The sequence below is a fragment of the Pyrus communis genome, chromosome 13 (assembly GCF_963583255.1).
Source record: "Pyrus communis chromosome 13, drPyrComm1.1, whole genome shotgun sequence".
NCBI classification, from domain to species: Eukaryota; Viridiplantae; Streptophyta; class Magnoliopsida; order Rosales; family Rosaceae; genus Pyrus; species Pyrus communis.
In genome coordinates, this window is record NC_084815.1 from 24,567,114 (window position 1) to 24,585,078 (window position 17,965).

At 34.2% G+C, this 17,965-nt stretch overlaps 1 protein-coding gene across 1 annotated transcript; it reads right to left on the reverse strand.

Annotated features, from left to right (window-relative positions):
• Positions 1-334: 334 nt before the first annotated feature.
• On the reverse strand, positions 335-1,075 carry LOC137712414 (uncharacterized). Its single transcript, XM_068451494.1, has one exon. The coding sequence runs from the start codon at positions 1,073-1,075 to the stop codon at positions 335-337; it is 741 nt and encodes a 246-aa protein (XP_068307595.1).
• Between the last annotated feature and the right edge of the window lie 16,890 nt (positions 1,076-17,965).

The window sequence follows — 17,965 nt, forward strand, 5'->3', positions numbered from 1 at the left end:
GCAAACTAAGAACTCATCTAAAAAAATAATCCAAGTGGAGACTGAGGGTCACTCATGCGTAGTAAAGATTGAAACGATTTTTTGTTAAATTAAGATATTTTGATGAACATGTATAAACAAATTTTAAACCAAAATATTTATGCCAGGTAACATCTTACAGAAACAAATGAAAATATTTTTTTTTTTGTTCAATTCACAGTTTTCTTTTCCTTTACTTTGCTTTCTGTCGAGTTTTACAACCTATCATATGCACATCTGCATGTCTAACACGTAAAATGAAACAAAACCCCATTTTACGCATGCAGCGGTCTCCGGCATGCAGCCAGAAACGTTTCTACAAAGCCGAAAGGGACTCGGTTCGCCACGAAACATCCGCAACGCCGCCGCCCGGGTAATCAAACAAACCGTCTAAAGCCAGGTACTCCACCCCATCAATATAATTGTTATTAGCAAATTCAGAGTCGCCACCGATTCCGAAGTCGAACGAGTCGTAACTCGGAATCATGTCGTTCTCGAACCCTACCATGCCATCCAATTCAACGGCCTCGGAGCCACTCGTGGTGAAATCAGCAGCCTCGATTTTTCCCTCCTCACTTGCTCCATTGGTCGGTGGAAGACCAAGCTCGTCGTCAGAAGCTTCCAGAAGGTAACCAAGTTCCGGCTGCGTCGACTGGCCTGAAGCTGACGTGGCTTCAGATGCGGGAAATGCCGGAACTTGTATCTCTTCCTCGAAGCTCTTAATCACCGAGTCAAGGCCTTGAATCTCCGGGACGGCGTCAGAGTCGTCCAGGATGTTTAGTAGGTCGTCTTGTATCAGCTTGACCTCTGCCGAGCCCATCCCCAACTCGTCCGAGTCACCTCGGTCGGGAGTCTGAGTCAACGACTCGCCCGAGTTAACATCCAAGTTGTTCGATTCCTCTCCGGTGGTGCCCGACTCGTGGGAGCTGGCAACCGAGTTGCTCGAGTCAACTCGGACAAGTTTTGACAGGGGTTGGGTATGGTTGGTTTCTGAGGAGTCCGAGTTCTCCGAGTCATCTCGGGCTCGCTTCCTATTGCGGTTCCTGGTGTTATCCATTTTGTACACCAATGAGAAAATAGAAGAGTGGGTTTTGGGTTTGGTTCCAAAGGGGCACAAGCAAAACCCAAATCTAGAATTGTCTTTTCTGTATAGAGAGAGAGAGAGAGAGAGAGAGAGAGAGAGAGAGACACCGAATAAAAAAAGGTAGGGGTACAATATTAGGGTTTTGGGAGAAAAAGTGGTGGTAGGCAAGTACAATCAGTAAGGGGTCAGAGGTGGTATATATAGTTGGACAAGGAGGCAAATATTAGTTAATGTTTTCTGTAGAGAAGGAAAGTTGTTTGGGAGATGGGAAAGATAGCGGGGGGGAGAGAAAAGTTGGGATGGTGGATGAGAAATGGAGAGAATTAGCAAATTCTTTGGGGACCTCAAGAAAGAAAAGAGGGTTGCAAAAAGCAAATGGTATTTTGAAAACTTGAAGAATGAGTGAGAGAGTTGAATTGTGGAAAGGATTTATATATAAATAATGGAGACGGAAATAAGGGATTGGATTTGGCATTCAAATTTAATAATGGAAGAAAACCGAGAGTTGCGGGCACCGCGAAGGAATGGAAGCCCCTCACGCAAGTCTTGCACTTTTTTTAAATAAAAAAAGTCACTTCTTTTATTCTTATTTATTTTGTCAACATATTTTTATGTTTGCCAACTTTTTGTTATATCTCCATCACAGAAGGTTGGTTACGAATTTTAGACTCATATTTTATTTGGCAAGTTTTGTATTCGAGTGGACACGGTGAATTACATGATGGTGATCAGAAAGACACGGAAAGACGATTTAAGTCTTCCGATTTTTAAAATGGTGAATTGTCAGTTACCAGCTGGTCCCTTGAAAGAACTTTTTATTAGCTCTACAAAAAGGAAAATTTTTAGGTGTTCCGGGTACACCAAAAAAATTTGGTGTACCCACACTCATAAAAATTTGATTTTATTATTTTATTGAAAAAAAAGTGAGGGTAGGGTCCACCATTATGAGTGAGGGTACACCAAATTTTTTTGGTGTACCCGGAACACCCAAAAATTTCTCCTACAAAAAAACTTTTTTAGGTATTTTTATTTTAATATATTTTCTGTTATGTAAATTAACTATATTTAATTAGGAAAACTAATGAAAGGGATTTGAAAACTTTGAATTTTAATGATAAGGACAAAATAAAGGGTAAATTGAATAGTACCATGATTGACTTTTTAGTGTAAAAATATGATTTTTCGTTAAAATGAATAATATCGTGGACTTTTCATTAAAACTCCCTATTTAATTTTGAAATATGGGTACGTTGAGGACCCACGGAGTTGGGTGAAATCATGTGTTTGGTTTTGATTTTTCATATTTTTGTTTAGGATTGGATGGGAATGGCGATGAGGATCTTTGGCTTAGCTGTCTTTGTTTGTTCTTGACGATTTCTTGCTTCCTTTTTTTTATTTATTATTATTTATTTTATTTGCGTATGATAGTCTTGTTATAGTAAAACCTTCATCAAAATCAAGTGCTTTACTTGATAAGTTCTTTTTTTGAAGTCAAAATTCAAGAACACAATCAATGTTTAAACATTTTCATTAATTAACTGTTCACGCTGTCAATCAGTCAATGCCAATAGTTTTTGGGTTATTTTATCAATGGTTTTAAGATTACTATTGCTTAAGGAGAGTTTATCCTTTTATGTTATTCCATAATTTTGTTAGTACGTCTCTTATTTTGGTTGATAACAAGAAAATAATGGTTTTAAGATTACTATTGGTTAGGAGAGTTTATCCTTTTATGTTATTCCATAATTTTGTTAGTACTTCTCTTATTTTGGTTGATAACAAGATAAAACACACATGGATGTATGATAACTCTATTAAAAAACAACAAGAAAAAACAAATTTAGGTTAGTTATAAACGTATTCGTGTCATAGTCGTTTTAACGTATATAACACGATCGAAAAACTATTTATTTGAAAATGACGCACTTTAACACAATACTTATTTAACTCACACATGACGTATACAAATTCATACAAGTTATACAACACGATATAACTCATTTAAATTAAAGGTGAAACAATAGATTAAACTTGTTTTATTGAATGTGAACATTATTTATTGCGGGTAGTATTTTTCTATCATATTTTTTTCGAGTAATATGTTTAATAATTAATTAGGTCATCTACATATATAAAACGAGAACGATAAAAAACGAAACATTTAAAATGCAACAAAAATGCCTCTTCTTTATTAAAGCTTTCGTAAAAGACAATTTAAATAATAAGAGACAAAATAATAATTCAAAACAGTTTAAATTTTGAGTGAAATTATACATTAAAAAATAAAAAGAAACCCACGTAGTGGATGGTCAATAGTGGCTTCATTTTTTTAATATTTGTTAATAACAAAATATAATTCAAGTATTAAATTTTGAAATCCAAAAAAGAATTTAATGTCAAAGTGCCAATTGCTACACAGGTATGCGTGTGGCAAGAGGTTATATGAACCCTAATTGTATTCGTGTTGACAAACATTCAATCCGTGAACAAGAATTCCACCCTTAAAACAATCATCTCCCATTCCAACTTTCTCTCTGAAAAGAAAAAAGTCGAAAAAATCTAGGATTCTAAAAACTAAAAATTGATAAACCTGAATTGAGAAGCGACTTCTTCAACATCTGCATAAAATTGGGGTATTTATACCTCTTTTCAGTGTCTTTAAATTTGGCAACGATCCTCTCTTTATAGTATTTCGTTTCGTTAAATAAAGAATATGGAAGAATGATACATTTGAATGCAAATTACCAAAACTAGAGCTTTAACCTAAATTTGATTTAGTGCCAACTTTTAAATGCAATTTTAAAAAACAAAAAGACTGAATAGTAAATCTCAAAATAAAGAATGTGGAAGAATGATATATTTGCTTTTTTTTTTAGGAACTGTTATTATCACTTCAAAATTTTCGTTCTGCACTCATCATAAGTTTTTTTTTTTTTTTTTTTTTTTTCTAATTATAGAATGTTTAAAGTGCAAAATGAGATTTTTAGAATTCCAACAACAATTCCCTTCTTTTTTTTGTTTTTAATTTGAGTCAGTTTAGCAAAATAAAAAGGACCGTTGATGTCTACGTTATTCCTCTATTTAAATCTACAAAATGCAATTTGTGAATTGGGAAATGCTGGTCCTTCTTTATTAGCACTTCAATCTAAAATTTGACTATGTTAATCCCACTGTTTTTATTCTTTGTAAACTTAAATTTAATTAAAGTTTTAATGTGCTAGTTGAATACGCGTTATATAAGTAGAAATAAAAAAGTTGAAATGAGAATATAAGTTAAGAAGGTTTAGCACTCTTCTTGTGAATAATCTGCTTCTAACTGTAAACTGTCACCTTATATGTATGTTGGATTAGAGAGTTTCAAATACCAACTAATTTTAGTTTTGATAGATAAAAACACTTTTTTTAAGAAGATTAGTAATGAAATATTTAAGCACTACAAAGTTAACCATTTTTTAAGAAGATTAATAATGAACTATTTGATCACTACACAAATAACATGTTATTTTTAGTATTATATTTTAGTGGTATTTCTTTTCACTTATAAGTAAGATATCTTATGTTTAATTATTAACAAAGGTGAATTTGAACCACATTATTGCTAATCCATTGTGAGACTAAGGCTACCCCCTCTTTTTTAATGTAAATAATATCGTTTGTTAAAAAAAATACACAAATAACATTACGTAGTCAATCAACATAATTGAGAATTTTCATTATGCTCGAAATACAAACACATCATTCTATATCATTATATAAATAGAAGGATACTTCAAAAAAAAATACTTTTCTACTTATATGATAACATATTACGTACCGCTCTGATATCGTGACTAAAGATATAAAGTAATAACTGATAAGTATGAATAGGCTGAGTCCGTGAGTATTCATTTCCTTCGTGAGAAAAATCAAAAACTTGCTAAACGTTGAAATCGAGAAAAAGAAAAGGGTAAGGCTGACGTAATTTTGAAGAACTAAGTGAAATGAAAATTAATGAAAAGAACTTAAAAATTTTGAATTTTAACAATAAGAACAAAATAAAAAATAAAATAAATAGTACGAAGATTAACTTTAATGTAAAAATATAAAAATTTTCGTTAAAATCCTCTTAAACAAGACGAAAAACACGTCTTCACCATCACACATTGCATCTGCCAACACGTCTGTACGTGATAGATCTCAATTCCATACCAAACCAGTTGGCCAGCCGACTCCGAAGCCGACTCATCTAAACGGCGCTGACAACATGAGAAACAAAAGAAAAGCTTCTTTTGCGGCTTTCGAGAAAATCCCCGACAAAGTCCGAGTCAGCTTCTGCGGCTACAAAGCGTGCACATCGCAGCATCGTCTAAATCCGCGGCACGTATTACGAGAACCACTACGTCCGCCATCGCCACTCGACCCGACCGACCTACCACCGCCTTTTACAGTCTTTTATTAAAGCGTCGGATCCTCCGGTGACTGGGGCGTCGGCGTGGCCGCGCGTCGAAAGTGACACGTTTAGCGTTGTCATTTTATATTCATTTTATGGGGGGCGGCGGCGGCGTGGGTTTCAAGAAGTTAGGGGTGGCGTGACGCCGTGGGCAAAATAATTATCTGCGTAATCTGGTGGTTATGTTATATTTAGAAAATTTTAGGAATATCTAATTTGGTTGATGGAGATCTTTCCATGTCATGGATGAGGCCGCATCATGCGCCACACCAACCATTTGAAGATAAGGATTTGAAATTTGAAAGATGACCCGGGATTCATTCTATTTTGTGATGTATTTCACATCAACTTTCGATTTTTAATTTGAATTGAATTAGGGTAAGAGTACTCCGTACGTCTTCAAAAATTGAAAGAAACGTTCGGCTCACTCACATCCATAAGAATGATATTATTTATAGGGAGTTCGAGTTACTAAAATGCAACTTATTTCCCGCACAATTAACACAATTATTTAACACACATATTAACTTTTTTTGCTAAATATTAATTGTATCTATAGTTGGAATATGTAATTACATGTGTCAGTTTTGTGTATCACTCTTAATTACTAATTTTATATATGAATTGTTAAAATATGTTGTTATCTTAAATTGCGATATTATATGAATTGTTAAAATATGTTGTTATCTTAAATTGCGATATTTATAAATACTTAAATCTCGACAACTGAAAAACTATGGACTAAATGCAAGTGGTCTTTGATTACAGTGGTAAAAAGGAGTTCAGCTCTTTGTATGACGACGTGAGTTTAAACTTCGTCGGTGGCTAATTAATACCTAATATAACAAAATCTTTGACAAAAAAGAAAAGCTATGAACTAAACAGAAAGTTTGGCAAAAGCTCAAAATCATTCAACATCCTTGAAAATAATACCAGCGACGTGTACATTTCTTCATTATTAAATAAGATTGGAATCTTCATCCGGAATTTTGTTAAAAGTCACAATGGAATAATCAAATAAAACATTAAAATGAAATTACACGTAACATGCAATTGTTCTTGACACTTCATCTCGAGTTTCAATGTATCTCCCTCTCTCTTTAACATAAACTAATAGAGAATATAATCAGGTTGCCATGCAACCAAATTTCGAACAGACAGAGCCTGCTGCTATACCAAGCTAGCTAATTAATAATGAAAAAGCTCAAACATTAGTAGAGAGGTAAACGTACAGTGGGTCACCGTAGCAATCTGGCAGAAGAAACTGGAATTGATAAGTTTGTAGTACCAAAGTCACATGCCCTAACAGTTACTATGTTATGAATTATGATGGTCCTGTCCTGAAGGAAGAGGAGGACCACACGTACTTGTTGCACAGCACTGCATCTGCATGGACCCAATTCTTCATCTTTTGCAGAGAAGCCAGGTCCTTGGGATGAAGCAAAAGATGAACAATTGGGTCCATGCAGATGCAGTGCCGTGCGACAAGAACGTGTGGTCCTCCTCATCGGAAAGCCATCCCAAAACCCTACTTCTTCTTTTAGATCTTCTTCCACTTGCAACAACCCAACCATGCACATCTGCAATTCCACATCATACTGAATATATAAATGTAAGATCCAGAAGCAATATCTACCCCAACAAAAAAAAAAAAATCAAGGGTCTCGACGTTGCCATGTGGCACTAGTTTTAGCCTCTGTATTATAAAAGGTGTGATAATCGATGGATCAGTGCAATTTGCAAGTCAAGATACACAGTTTGCATCGAATTGAACTGATGTGAGTGGAATGAAATGGAGTGGAACCAATTTGCTGTTGGATTGTACTATATTACTTGTTCGAAAGGATTATTGTATGGATATTTCTGGTAGCACTGTATTGTTCGCGAGAGAGATCATGGATGCCATTCTCTGTTTAAGAAATAGGTAGTACATAAGTTTTAAGGGAACTTTAACGAAAAATTTCAGGTAATGTTCACTTTAACGAAAAATCATATTTTTACTTTAAAAAGTCAATTTTAGTACTATTCACTTTACCCTTTATTTTGTCATTTTTGTTAAAACTCAAAGTTTTCAAGCCATTTGCAAGGTATACTAGTATTCTTTCCCATTTCACCATCCACTCGATCAAACCTAACTATTTTACCTTTCTCGTGGTAAAATAGTTGAAAGATTATTAGGAAAAAGGTATTAGTAAATTCTTGTCCTGGGCGGCGAGGTCTACCATATTAAATTAAGAGTAATGCTAGGAAGACTAAATTTGAAGACTAAATGATGTGTTACCAATATGAATAATCATGTTTACCAACATTTAAGTAATAAAATAATCAACTTTCATGTCTCTTAGTTTTCAAAACTTTCTCTACAAATTTAATCGCTTTAACATTACCCTTAAATTAATGTTGCTTAAAGTTATCAATTAGAATATTACCATTGGGGTTTCTTTATTTTCGTTCCGCTTTCTTTATCCAGGGAGAAAGGAAAAATATTGTCTGAGAAGTCGTAATTTTAACTTTGGATGAATACTTACGAGGGAGGTAATTAACAGGTCTTAGACAACACACTTAAATAATTGGAGAACTAAAGTATCACTTTGACAAATTCAGGTGATTGTAATATGTATGATTCTAGTGCAGTCTTAGTTTTTTAGTTGTAACTGTATTACTTAGAGAATAAAGATTTTATCTCAATTATTAGTATAAATAAATGCACAAAACATGAGAAATATGAGATACAGAATTTCTCAAGTCCTACACTCCCTTCTCTGACCAATTTTCCTCACTAGATTCATACTACAATAGATCCTTTTATTTTTAACAAACATACGTCATTCTTCAACCTTTTATTTTCCAAAAAATTCAATCTCATCAAGGAGTTGAGTGCTAGGTTTGGTAGCCTAGCTTGTAGTCGACGCATTCACAAAGTCTAAAATGGCCAAAGACTTTTGCGACTGCAATTTGAAAAGACTTTTTGTTTTTTCTTTCTTTGAGAAAATGGATTTTTGACAAAAACTACATGAATTTAATAAAAAAAAGTGACAAATTAGTAATGACTTATCTTGTGTAGTTTCATTTTAATTATATCTATTTTTTTATTTATTTATAAAAATCTTATACATATTATGATGTGCATTGTAGTAAGATACAATAGTTGACATACAAGATTGAGTGATCTGCAGTAGGCCAAACACTCGTCACTCTAAAATTTCAATATGGTATGAATGGTTTCTTTGATTCGGTCTAAATTAGGTATGTACCTTGCATGCCTTGCTCGAATTATTATTGTGTGGTTTATATGTCTAATTGTTCAGACATTTTGTAATAAAACCCTCATACATGTCGTACTATGCAGGTGATGAGATGCAAGTTAGAAGACAGTATAATGCAATTAGTATTGGACTGATGATTCATCAGTCTTTATGAAATTTTGGAACTTTTTACATGCAAGCTCTTGATAAGTTTACACTTCAGGAAAAAAAAAAAACTTTCAAACCAAACATTTTATAAAAACTCCTTTGTATAACTCTTGAAATGTTTTGTTTATTTATAGATTGTTCAGGGATTTTTTTTTTCTAATTTACTAATATAAAAATTAGGTACTAATTAAGTACTGTTGTCAGTCATAACTTATGTGATTAATTTGTTTCGCTTTCGAAAGTTAGAGGGAATCGCATCCAACTTTGAAAAATGAAAAATGCTGGAGGAAGCAATTGAGCTCTGGACCATTCAATCTCTCTCATTTGTCTCAATGTCCCTATTTGAAAGGCAGCTAATGAAAGAATAATCCTGATATCCAACTTTGAAGTTTTGCTTGGTGAGAACATCAAGGTTGCATATTATATGCGCAAGAATTTTCGGGAGACGTTTGGTATTGAAATTTTGGGAGGACAATTCCTAAATATCTTAGACGTCCTTGTTAGATGATGGATAACGTCTCATATGTGCTAAATACAAATGGGATAATCATCTTTTGACTGTTTAATCCTATCCATACCCCAGAAAAGAAATGCTCATTACTAAATTCAATGGTTCTTTCTATGATTGCATCTAATTATTACTTTATCCTTGAAAAACAATACCAAAAACATAGACATATGGAATTTGGAAGGGCCTCTCTCCCGATCATCTTCTAGGTCAAAAGCACATCAACGTTATCTATCTGGTTTTTGTCAAGTAGCAAAATGCATAATGACTAGATAATAATAAAACTTTAAACAGCGAATCAACATTCCGCTACTATTCATGCTAATATTAACTTAACTATTTGTGCAATCTAATTATAATGGACATGGGACCCAATACTTCATATATCATACTTCGGATAAGTGTATTTACACTTAAATGAGCTTGAAGTGTTGGAGTTGAAGAGAATACTAAAGTAACCAATAGTTAAAAGTTAGATAGGAAAATTACTAGTTATAGTGTGGTAAATGTTTTTACCTTTCCTTTAGTCAGTAAGTTTTCACTTTCCTTAGAATGTAAGTATATATATATATTTGCGATTTATCATTTGGAGTAATGAGAAAGTTTTATTTTTCTCAATAGAAGTTAAATACTAAAGTCCAATCCTAATTGATTTACATATTTGTATTGCGGAATAAATTAAGGTTTGAGTATTAGTCAGTGAGCTATTCCTTGTGCCTTAAGGAAGAGCGAAAGCCCAGATTACTTCCTATTGGCTAATTTTATGTGGAATACAATTCCTTGGGCTTTAGTATTCTAATTATATGCGCATTAGGATTTCTAGAATCTGTTAGTGGGTATAGAATTCTTGAGCGTGATGCTTATATTAATTTTAGGTCCCTATGCATGTTGCTAAGAACCAGAACCTTAAACTCCACATCAGTTCCTTGTGTAAGAACCAGCAGTGCGTAGAAGTACTTCAAGCTGTTCCATTTTCTAGTTTGTTCATCTAGTAATTCATCATGCCGTCTTCTCCAAATAAGTAAGGTTATGTGTTTTGATTAAAACAGAATTCAAGTTTACGTGAAGATCGGGGGAATTATCCACACCAAACCTCACAAAGCTAACAACAATAGCATCCGATTTCCCTTTATTTATCAGCTAATCTTGATTTTCTTTTTTCTGAGTTAAATAGCTCCATGTACTCCGCGGAGCATGGAAGTCCTAAAACAAGAGGCATACATGTTAAACAACAAATCAATGGGGATTCTTTTCAAAAAGAAAGAAAAAAGAGTATTCCTCTGCATGGTGATTGATGCACAATCCATAAACACAAAGTGCCGGTAATTTAAGTCTCAGCTCAATCAAATTGAACATAAGACATCATTCTTATTAATAACAGAACAACGGGCCAAAATAATTTGACAAAACTTGAGGATATTTTTTGTCATTTTATCCTTATTTAATGAAGGTGTTTCAGGGAAGGAACAAAATTATTAATGGTGGACAAATTTATGGACTACTTTTATCGATTTTAAATCTCAATGACCAAAGTGAAGAGTTATGACAATCTCATAACCATTTTGACTAAAAAATCTTCTATTATGATGACGTGCTAATATGGGTTTGAATCTAATAACATGCACGGGGAGAGAGTCGATGGATAGAGATGGCCGGGCTGCAGCCTACCTCACTAAGAATCCAACAAAAATCTTATTAATGCAACGCTAGGGTTAGGTTTTGACTCGAAATTATGGACAATGTTACTAAAATTTGCCGAGTTTTAAGGGTTTTGATTCTTTTCGTTTTTCCTGCCAACTAAAATTTCGGTTGTTAGGACATGGGTCAACGTCAACAAGACCATATACCCAAAATGGTTGTCTGGACCTTGTCTTTGTAGTCGTCCATCAAATCATTTGCCTGATAGTAGTTACGCTAAATTATTGAAGTCTAGCTATATGTGGAATTTAGAAAAGAGCAAAACTTAGCCATCAAGGTTTGAAAGGAAGTTCTCATTTGCCTGATAATAGTTGCGCTCAATTCTTAAAGTCTAGCTATGTGTGGAATTTAGAAAAATGCAATACTTAGCTATCAAGGTTTGGAAGAAAGTTCTCTTTAAAATTCTTGAAGAGATGTTTTTTATAAAATGCTTTATAATATGAACTTCCAATCGTAAGCACAAAGTTATGTAAAGATCATCTTTATAAAAAATAAATTCAAATTACAATCGTTTGAGCAACTAATGTAGCAAATAGATAAAAGATTCGAAATACCTTTACCTATTCCGATAATCTATTTTTATACAATTTGACGATTAACAATCTCATATTTTACTGATTTTTTTACATAATTAATCTTTATAGTTGCAATCATAAGCACGAAATTCTATGATTTTACCATAAAAGAACTTCCTTCAAAACCTTGGGTCATACCGTCGTAACCGAGTACATGTTAAAAAGCCCGTTTATAGTTTAATAGAAAAGAGTTAGTCTACCTATCATTACTCAATTAATGAAATGATCCCATTACTAATTACTTCATTTGCGTGTTTGTTCATCCTCTTCTAACTTGTAAGTCTATGCCTGTAATTGTCACTAGCTTGCCTTAAACACGCAATTGTAAGTCAAGTCTCGTTAGAAATTAGAACCGTTCCAATATTTCCAAGCTTCTAGATTTTATAAAGGATCATCTTCCTCTCCTATATATGATAAATAAATTAACGTAATGAATTTTGAATTTGTCTCAAATTCAAGTTCATTTGTTGAAACTTGTCCCATTTCTTAGAATATTTATATCTCTCTTGATTTAGGGAATATGTTGTGTAAGATATATCTCCTTTGATTTACATCCAGGAAATGTTGGGTATTGGGTGGGGGGTTTCATAAATACAGCGTGTGGTGCGCAAAATCTTTTAGACGGAATAACATGCATCATGGCATTTCATTGAGCCCTGGTAAACCTGAGGTCATTTGTCAAGTCATATTGCAAGCATGTGATAAATGCCAATAGCTTTCGAGAGAGCATGTGGACTAATAGCAACATATGTCAGGTGCGCCTAATGAAAGATGCTCATAGTAACGCATACAAAGGCACGAGGCTAACAGCTACCCATCCCTAGTGCCCATAGAGGCAATTCGTGGAGCAGTTGAAGAGAAATGTTTATGCACATCTCCGATTTTCAAAAGGCACCACCTAGCTCTTTTGTGGAAGATTTCTAAGCTGGGGGAGGGGTCAGCTGACCCACCTTGCTCTAAGGTGGATCCGCCCTTGTATACATCTTTGATCACTTGAAATTTTCATGCTTGATGAGATATGCATTTAGAAGAAGTTATACATATTTCTTGTTACATCGAAGATTCTCTTTTTGGTATTCGTTTGCGAAAAGACGAGCATTTATTTTACAACTGCACTTGCAAGAAACCTATGTGTCTACACTTACATTCAGCTTGTAAAGGGAATCAGAATCCAATCAGTTTCTGCCTCTATATATCGCCTCACTTCACCCTCCTACGTCCGCTCTTTACCTAAAGCCTAAAGGCTTGTTTATCCCAGAAATGGAATATATATAGCGGAGCATATATATAATTGCTTTTGCTACATTGGCCTTTTGAATTTGCGAGATCAGAGATGCTAAATTTGCCAAGGGCAGTTTCTAAGTACCTACCTTAATTAGTATACACTAATAGACTTGGTGACTTACGGATGCAGATGCTTCAAGCATTTTCAATATTTGTTCTTAGAACATAAACACTTGATTGGAATCTTTTAGTGTTTGATTCTTAAGCCCAAACCTAAAAAAAATTCCAACTTTTCAATTATTTATTTTCTTTTGATTTGAACATTAGTCTACACATAATTAATCAAAACTATTAAGAAAAAGATTCTAACTTGAATTTATAAAGTGAGCACAATGTTCTAACCAATTGAATTAAGCTTATGTCAATGATAATTGATGTGGCCTTGCTTGTCAGCGATGGTTAGATGTGGTCTCACTTGTGGGCAATGACATTACATGTGCCTAATTTAGGTTTGTTGTGTCTGCCGTATTTGTGGCAGATCTAAACTTGTGTGCTTGTGCTAGTGTTGTAGTACTTGTGATAGCCAATTAGGAGAATATTTTTATGCTTGTTTGTACGAATTATCTCCAAATCATTGAATTAGTCATTGAAAAATAACCCATGCTTGTTCTTGTTTGTTAATGAAATCACTATCACTTGAAGTTAAAAGAAAAGCTCATGTCTACACTCAATTATTTATAAACTTGTTTTGATAACTCTAATCAGTTCAGTTCCTTCTAATATTGGTTGAGATTAATGATCAGCATAACAAAATGGCGACTCAAACTTAATCAATCTTCATCAATCACTCCGACCCATGCATTCGGTTTTCTAAGCAAAGATATATTCAATTTACTACTAATTGGCAATGTTAAACTGTTAAAGGATTCCTAATTGCACATTCCTCGTTGCATCATGATTTCCTTATTATCTTCAACTAAATTAATTGCCATATATTACATATTCTTTCATTATTTTTATTGTTTCTTTATACATTGACTGTACTTGTTTTTTATTATTCTGATTCCTTGCCTCATTGTCAGAAGAAATTTACTAATTAGGTCCTATTTGTAAAATGAAGACGGTTTGAATACGTGGATCGAAGACCTATAAATACTTTAATTAGAGTATGCGATTTTGAGACGAAGGCTCATAGAAAAAAAGGTAGAGGAAGACTTTGAAGCAAACTATTAGAAAAGATATAGAGTACTTGGAGTTGAAGCTAACAGAGGATTTGGCGTAAAACCGAGCGTAATGACGTTCTAAGATTCATTCAGCGGATCCCACTTAATGGGATAGGGCTTGATTGTTGTAAGACCTATATGTTGCATGGCAATTAACATGGTATATGGCTGTAAATGTGGATTAGGCTAGTAAGTATGCTTATCCTTTTGTACTAAAGTTCGAATTTTCCTCACGATATATTGGTAGTTTAAAATATTTTCTCTTTAATAAACGCTCGTTCGTAAATTTTAGTTATGATTATAATATGTTTTGGCCATTTTATCGAAATTGGCTTTTAGTGGCCTTTTCAAGTTTGATTCTGAATTTAACCCCAAATTAAAATTGGCTGTTTGAGGTTTATACCTAGCTCTTGCTACGTGTCGGTGTTGCCAATATCAAGCGTGAAAATCTACGTATCGAGCAAGGGACACTTTACCACTCAAACATTTTCATTTGCCATACCCCTATATATCGTCCAAAAACATAAAAAAGAAAGGAAAAAACAAATATCGCCGCTCTATTAATGTTATTGCATGAGTTTGATTTAATTTATTCATTATACAAAATTTAAAATTTAAATTCATCTAACGACAATCAATGAATTGATGAACATCACCTCACCATCATTTACGGGCGATTAACAAAAATGCACTCGAAATCATTGGGATGTGCATGAAGCTTTTTCTGTTCTTGAATCCAATCAAACTGACAAAACCCGTAAAGCAAGATAAATAATTTGGTTTGAATATATTAATTCTGCTGTTAGTGATCAATACTAAACAAGTTGGTCATCCTCGATGCAAAAATATCTTGAAAAGTGCTAAAAAGATTTTCTCAAAGTGAGCTCTTCAGGGACAACTCATAAATGGCCACCCATTCAACCTGGAAAAATAGAAATTTAGAAGGCTTTTTAGCCAAAATGATCTTTGAGATTTGCATAACATATCATTTTGGTTCATGAAATTGAAAATCAATAGAAATAATCTTTGAGATTGTTCACCATCCATTAATTTGGTCATTCCGTTCGGAAGTTTGAGCAATTTTCAAAGCTTCATAACTCAAAAAATTCTTAACCAAATTCGACCCATAATATATCAAAATGAAAATAGGAAAGTGTAGAACAAGATTATACCTATTTGGAAGCCCAATGGTTGCCGGAGATGGCCGGAAAATAGCCTGAAAGGTAACTGGTCTGCGGTAAAACTAGAAAATTCGCCAAAAATTGGGTAAACTTTAAATGTTCATAACTTATTCAATGCTCAACGAAATCAAGTGATTCAAAAACTAAAATCATACTTATGAACGAGTCGAAGAGAATGGTACCTTAATAGATGGCTAATTCACCGTGGTTTTTCTGAAAAATGGCTCGAAAGTGGCTAACTTAAGACCAAGACAGCCACTTTCGATCCATTTTTCGGCCAAACCACGACGAGTTAGCCATCAAGAAAGGTACCATTCTCTTCGTCTTGTCCAGAAGTATGATTTTCGTTTTTTAATCACTCGATTTCATTGAGTATTGAAGAAGTTATGAACGTTTAAAGTTAACCTAGTTTCCGGCGAGTTTTCCAGTTTTCCCGTGGACCAGTCACCTTTCAGGCTATTTTTCGGCCATCTCCAGCAACCATTGGGCTTGCCAATAGGTATAATCTTGTTCTACATTTTCCTATCTTCATTATATATTATGGGTCGAATTTCGTTAAGAAAAGATTAAGTTACGAAGCGTGCCCAAACTTTCGGCCAAGAGCTCCAGGAGACATAACAGAGTTTTTAACGGAAGGACCAAAATAATGGATGGTGGACAATCTTAGGGACCATTTCTATTGATTTTCAATTTCAATGACCAAAATGATGTGTTATGCAAATATCATGGATTATTTTTATTAAAAAGCCAATTTAAAAACAGTGACGCTTCAAAGTTCGACAACAAATATGAAGACTAGACTCAACTTTCCTTTTAACTTTTCACACACACGTTTTTAATAATTAAAAGATAAAAAATGAAGAAATTAAATAAGAGTATTTTAGAAGTTAAAATAATGGGTTTTTTTTTATTCTTTAGATAAACTAAAAACTGTTAAGAGTCAAATTCGTCAAGTGCTACCAAAACCGGATTGAGATTTACTAATACACCAGTTCTTAATCCCTCGGACGTCGAGATGCGATGTTATTACAATTCAACTACTACTATCTTGACATTTCGGATTGTAAATAAGTTTTTTTACGAATGAACTACCACTATCTTCACATTTCGATTGTAAATAAGTTTTTTTACAATATATGTAAATTAGTTTATTTGGTCAAAAGCAATTTGCTCGTACATACTCTTACATTTTGTTTACACGTCTTATTTTTTGTTTGGTCAGATAGAAATATGAATATGATTGCTGCAAAAATGGATCAAAATTCAAAAGGTGATGACTACTGCTCACTCTTCTTCGATAATTGATATAATTTTGTGATGATAAATTCCATAATTTAAGAATTACGCATGTGGATGGATGAAGACAGCCAGCTGCTATCTCAACTTCGAACATATCATCTACTAAGATAAAATCAACACACCAGAAAAAATTAACAGAAAATAAATCAGGATCTGAATTAAAATAAAATTAAAAGGTGATTTCATCTTTAATTACAACACTAAAATAGATTAATTGCCAGCAAACAAAAAAGTTGCGTGGTGGAAGAGAAAGTCCAAATTAGAAATTAAATAAATAAAAAGTCGATCACAGATAATTAAGGCCAGCTGACGAACAAAGACAACCTTTGCTTTTAGTAACAACATATTTAAAAAAAAAAAAATTAGAAAAAAGTAAAAAAAATAAATAAAACCCCGGGAACGAAGCTTTTGGGTAAAAAGCCGACCGGAGTTCCATGTCCGGCACGTGCATGCATGAACTTACAACGGTCAGAAGAAGAACCAACCTGCAGGCAAAAACCACATACGGCGTCGCACAGCACATACACAACTACATAGGTGCCTCGTTCAAGTCTAAAACCCCATTAATCTCCTCCTCATCAGCTTCATTAATATTAATCTCTTCATCATCTTCCACCACCTGGACATGATCTGCCGCCGCCGCTTCCACAACAAACTGCTCCGTCGACTCCAAGGCAGCTCTGCAATTACCATTTTGTCCCTTGACACCAACCCCGCCAGCTTTCTCAAAGTACTTGATCGCAGCCTGCATCCTCCTCACTATTGCAAAAAACTCCTCCACCTCCTCGTCCGCCGTGGCCACGTCACCGGCAACCCCCTTCTCCTCCTCCCGCTGCTGCTGCTGCTTTTGATGCACCTTCTTCGCTCTCCTCCCATGACACTTGTCAATTTCTTCATCTGTCTCTACCCTTTTTCTTCTCTCCATTTTTTCACTCATTCCCACTAATTATAATTACCAACTAATCACAATTTATGAACTCCTTAAACCACTTTCTTTGTGACTTGCGTGTTTATTAATGTAGCTTTCGTTGGAGCAATTTAATAGAACGGCCGGGGTAGCTGTTGTCTCTCAAGATTCTTTCTTTGTTGGTTGGGTGATCATGATCGTGACTTTTCTGTCAATCCCATGTTATTTTATTGTACTTTGATTATTTTCAACCGTTGGATGCGCATAGGTCCTTGATGTCATTCCATTGCGTAATGCTGACCGACGCACCAATTGTTTTACCATTACGACCGCATCTATCCTACGCGCGCACCACAGTACGCAATTCATTGTTTAGCGGTGTTTATCTCTCTTTCAGGGCATGCAT

Excerpts from the sequence above, each read along its gene's own strand:
- LOC137712414 (XM_068451494.1), bottom strand. The coding sequence starts at position 1,075 with ATGGATAACACCAGGAACCGCAATAGGAAGCGAGCCCGAGATGACTCG.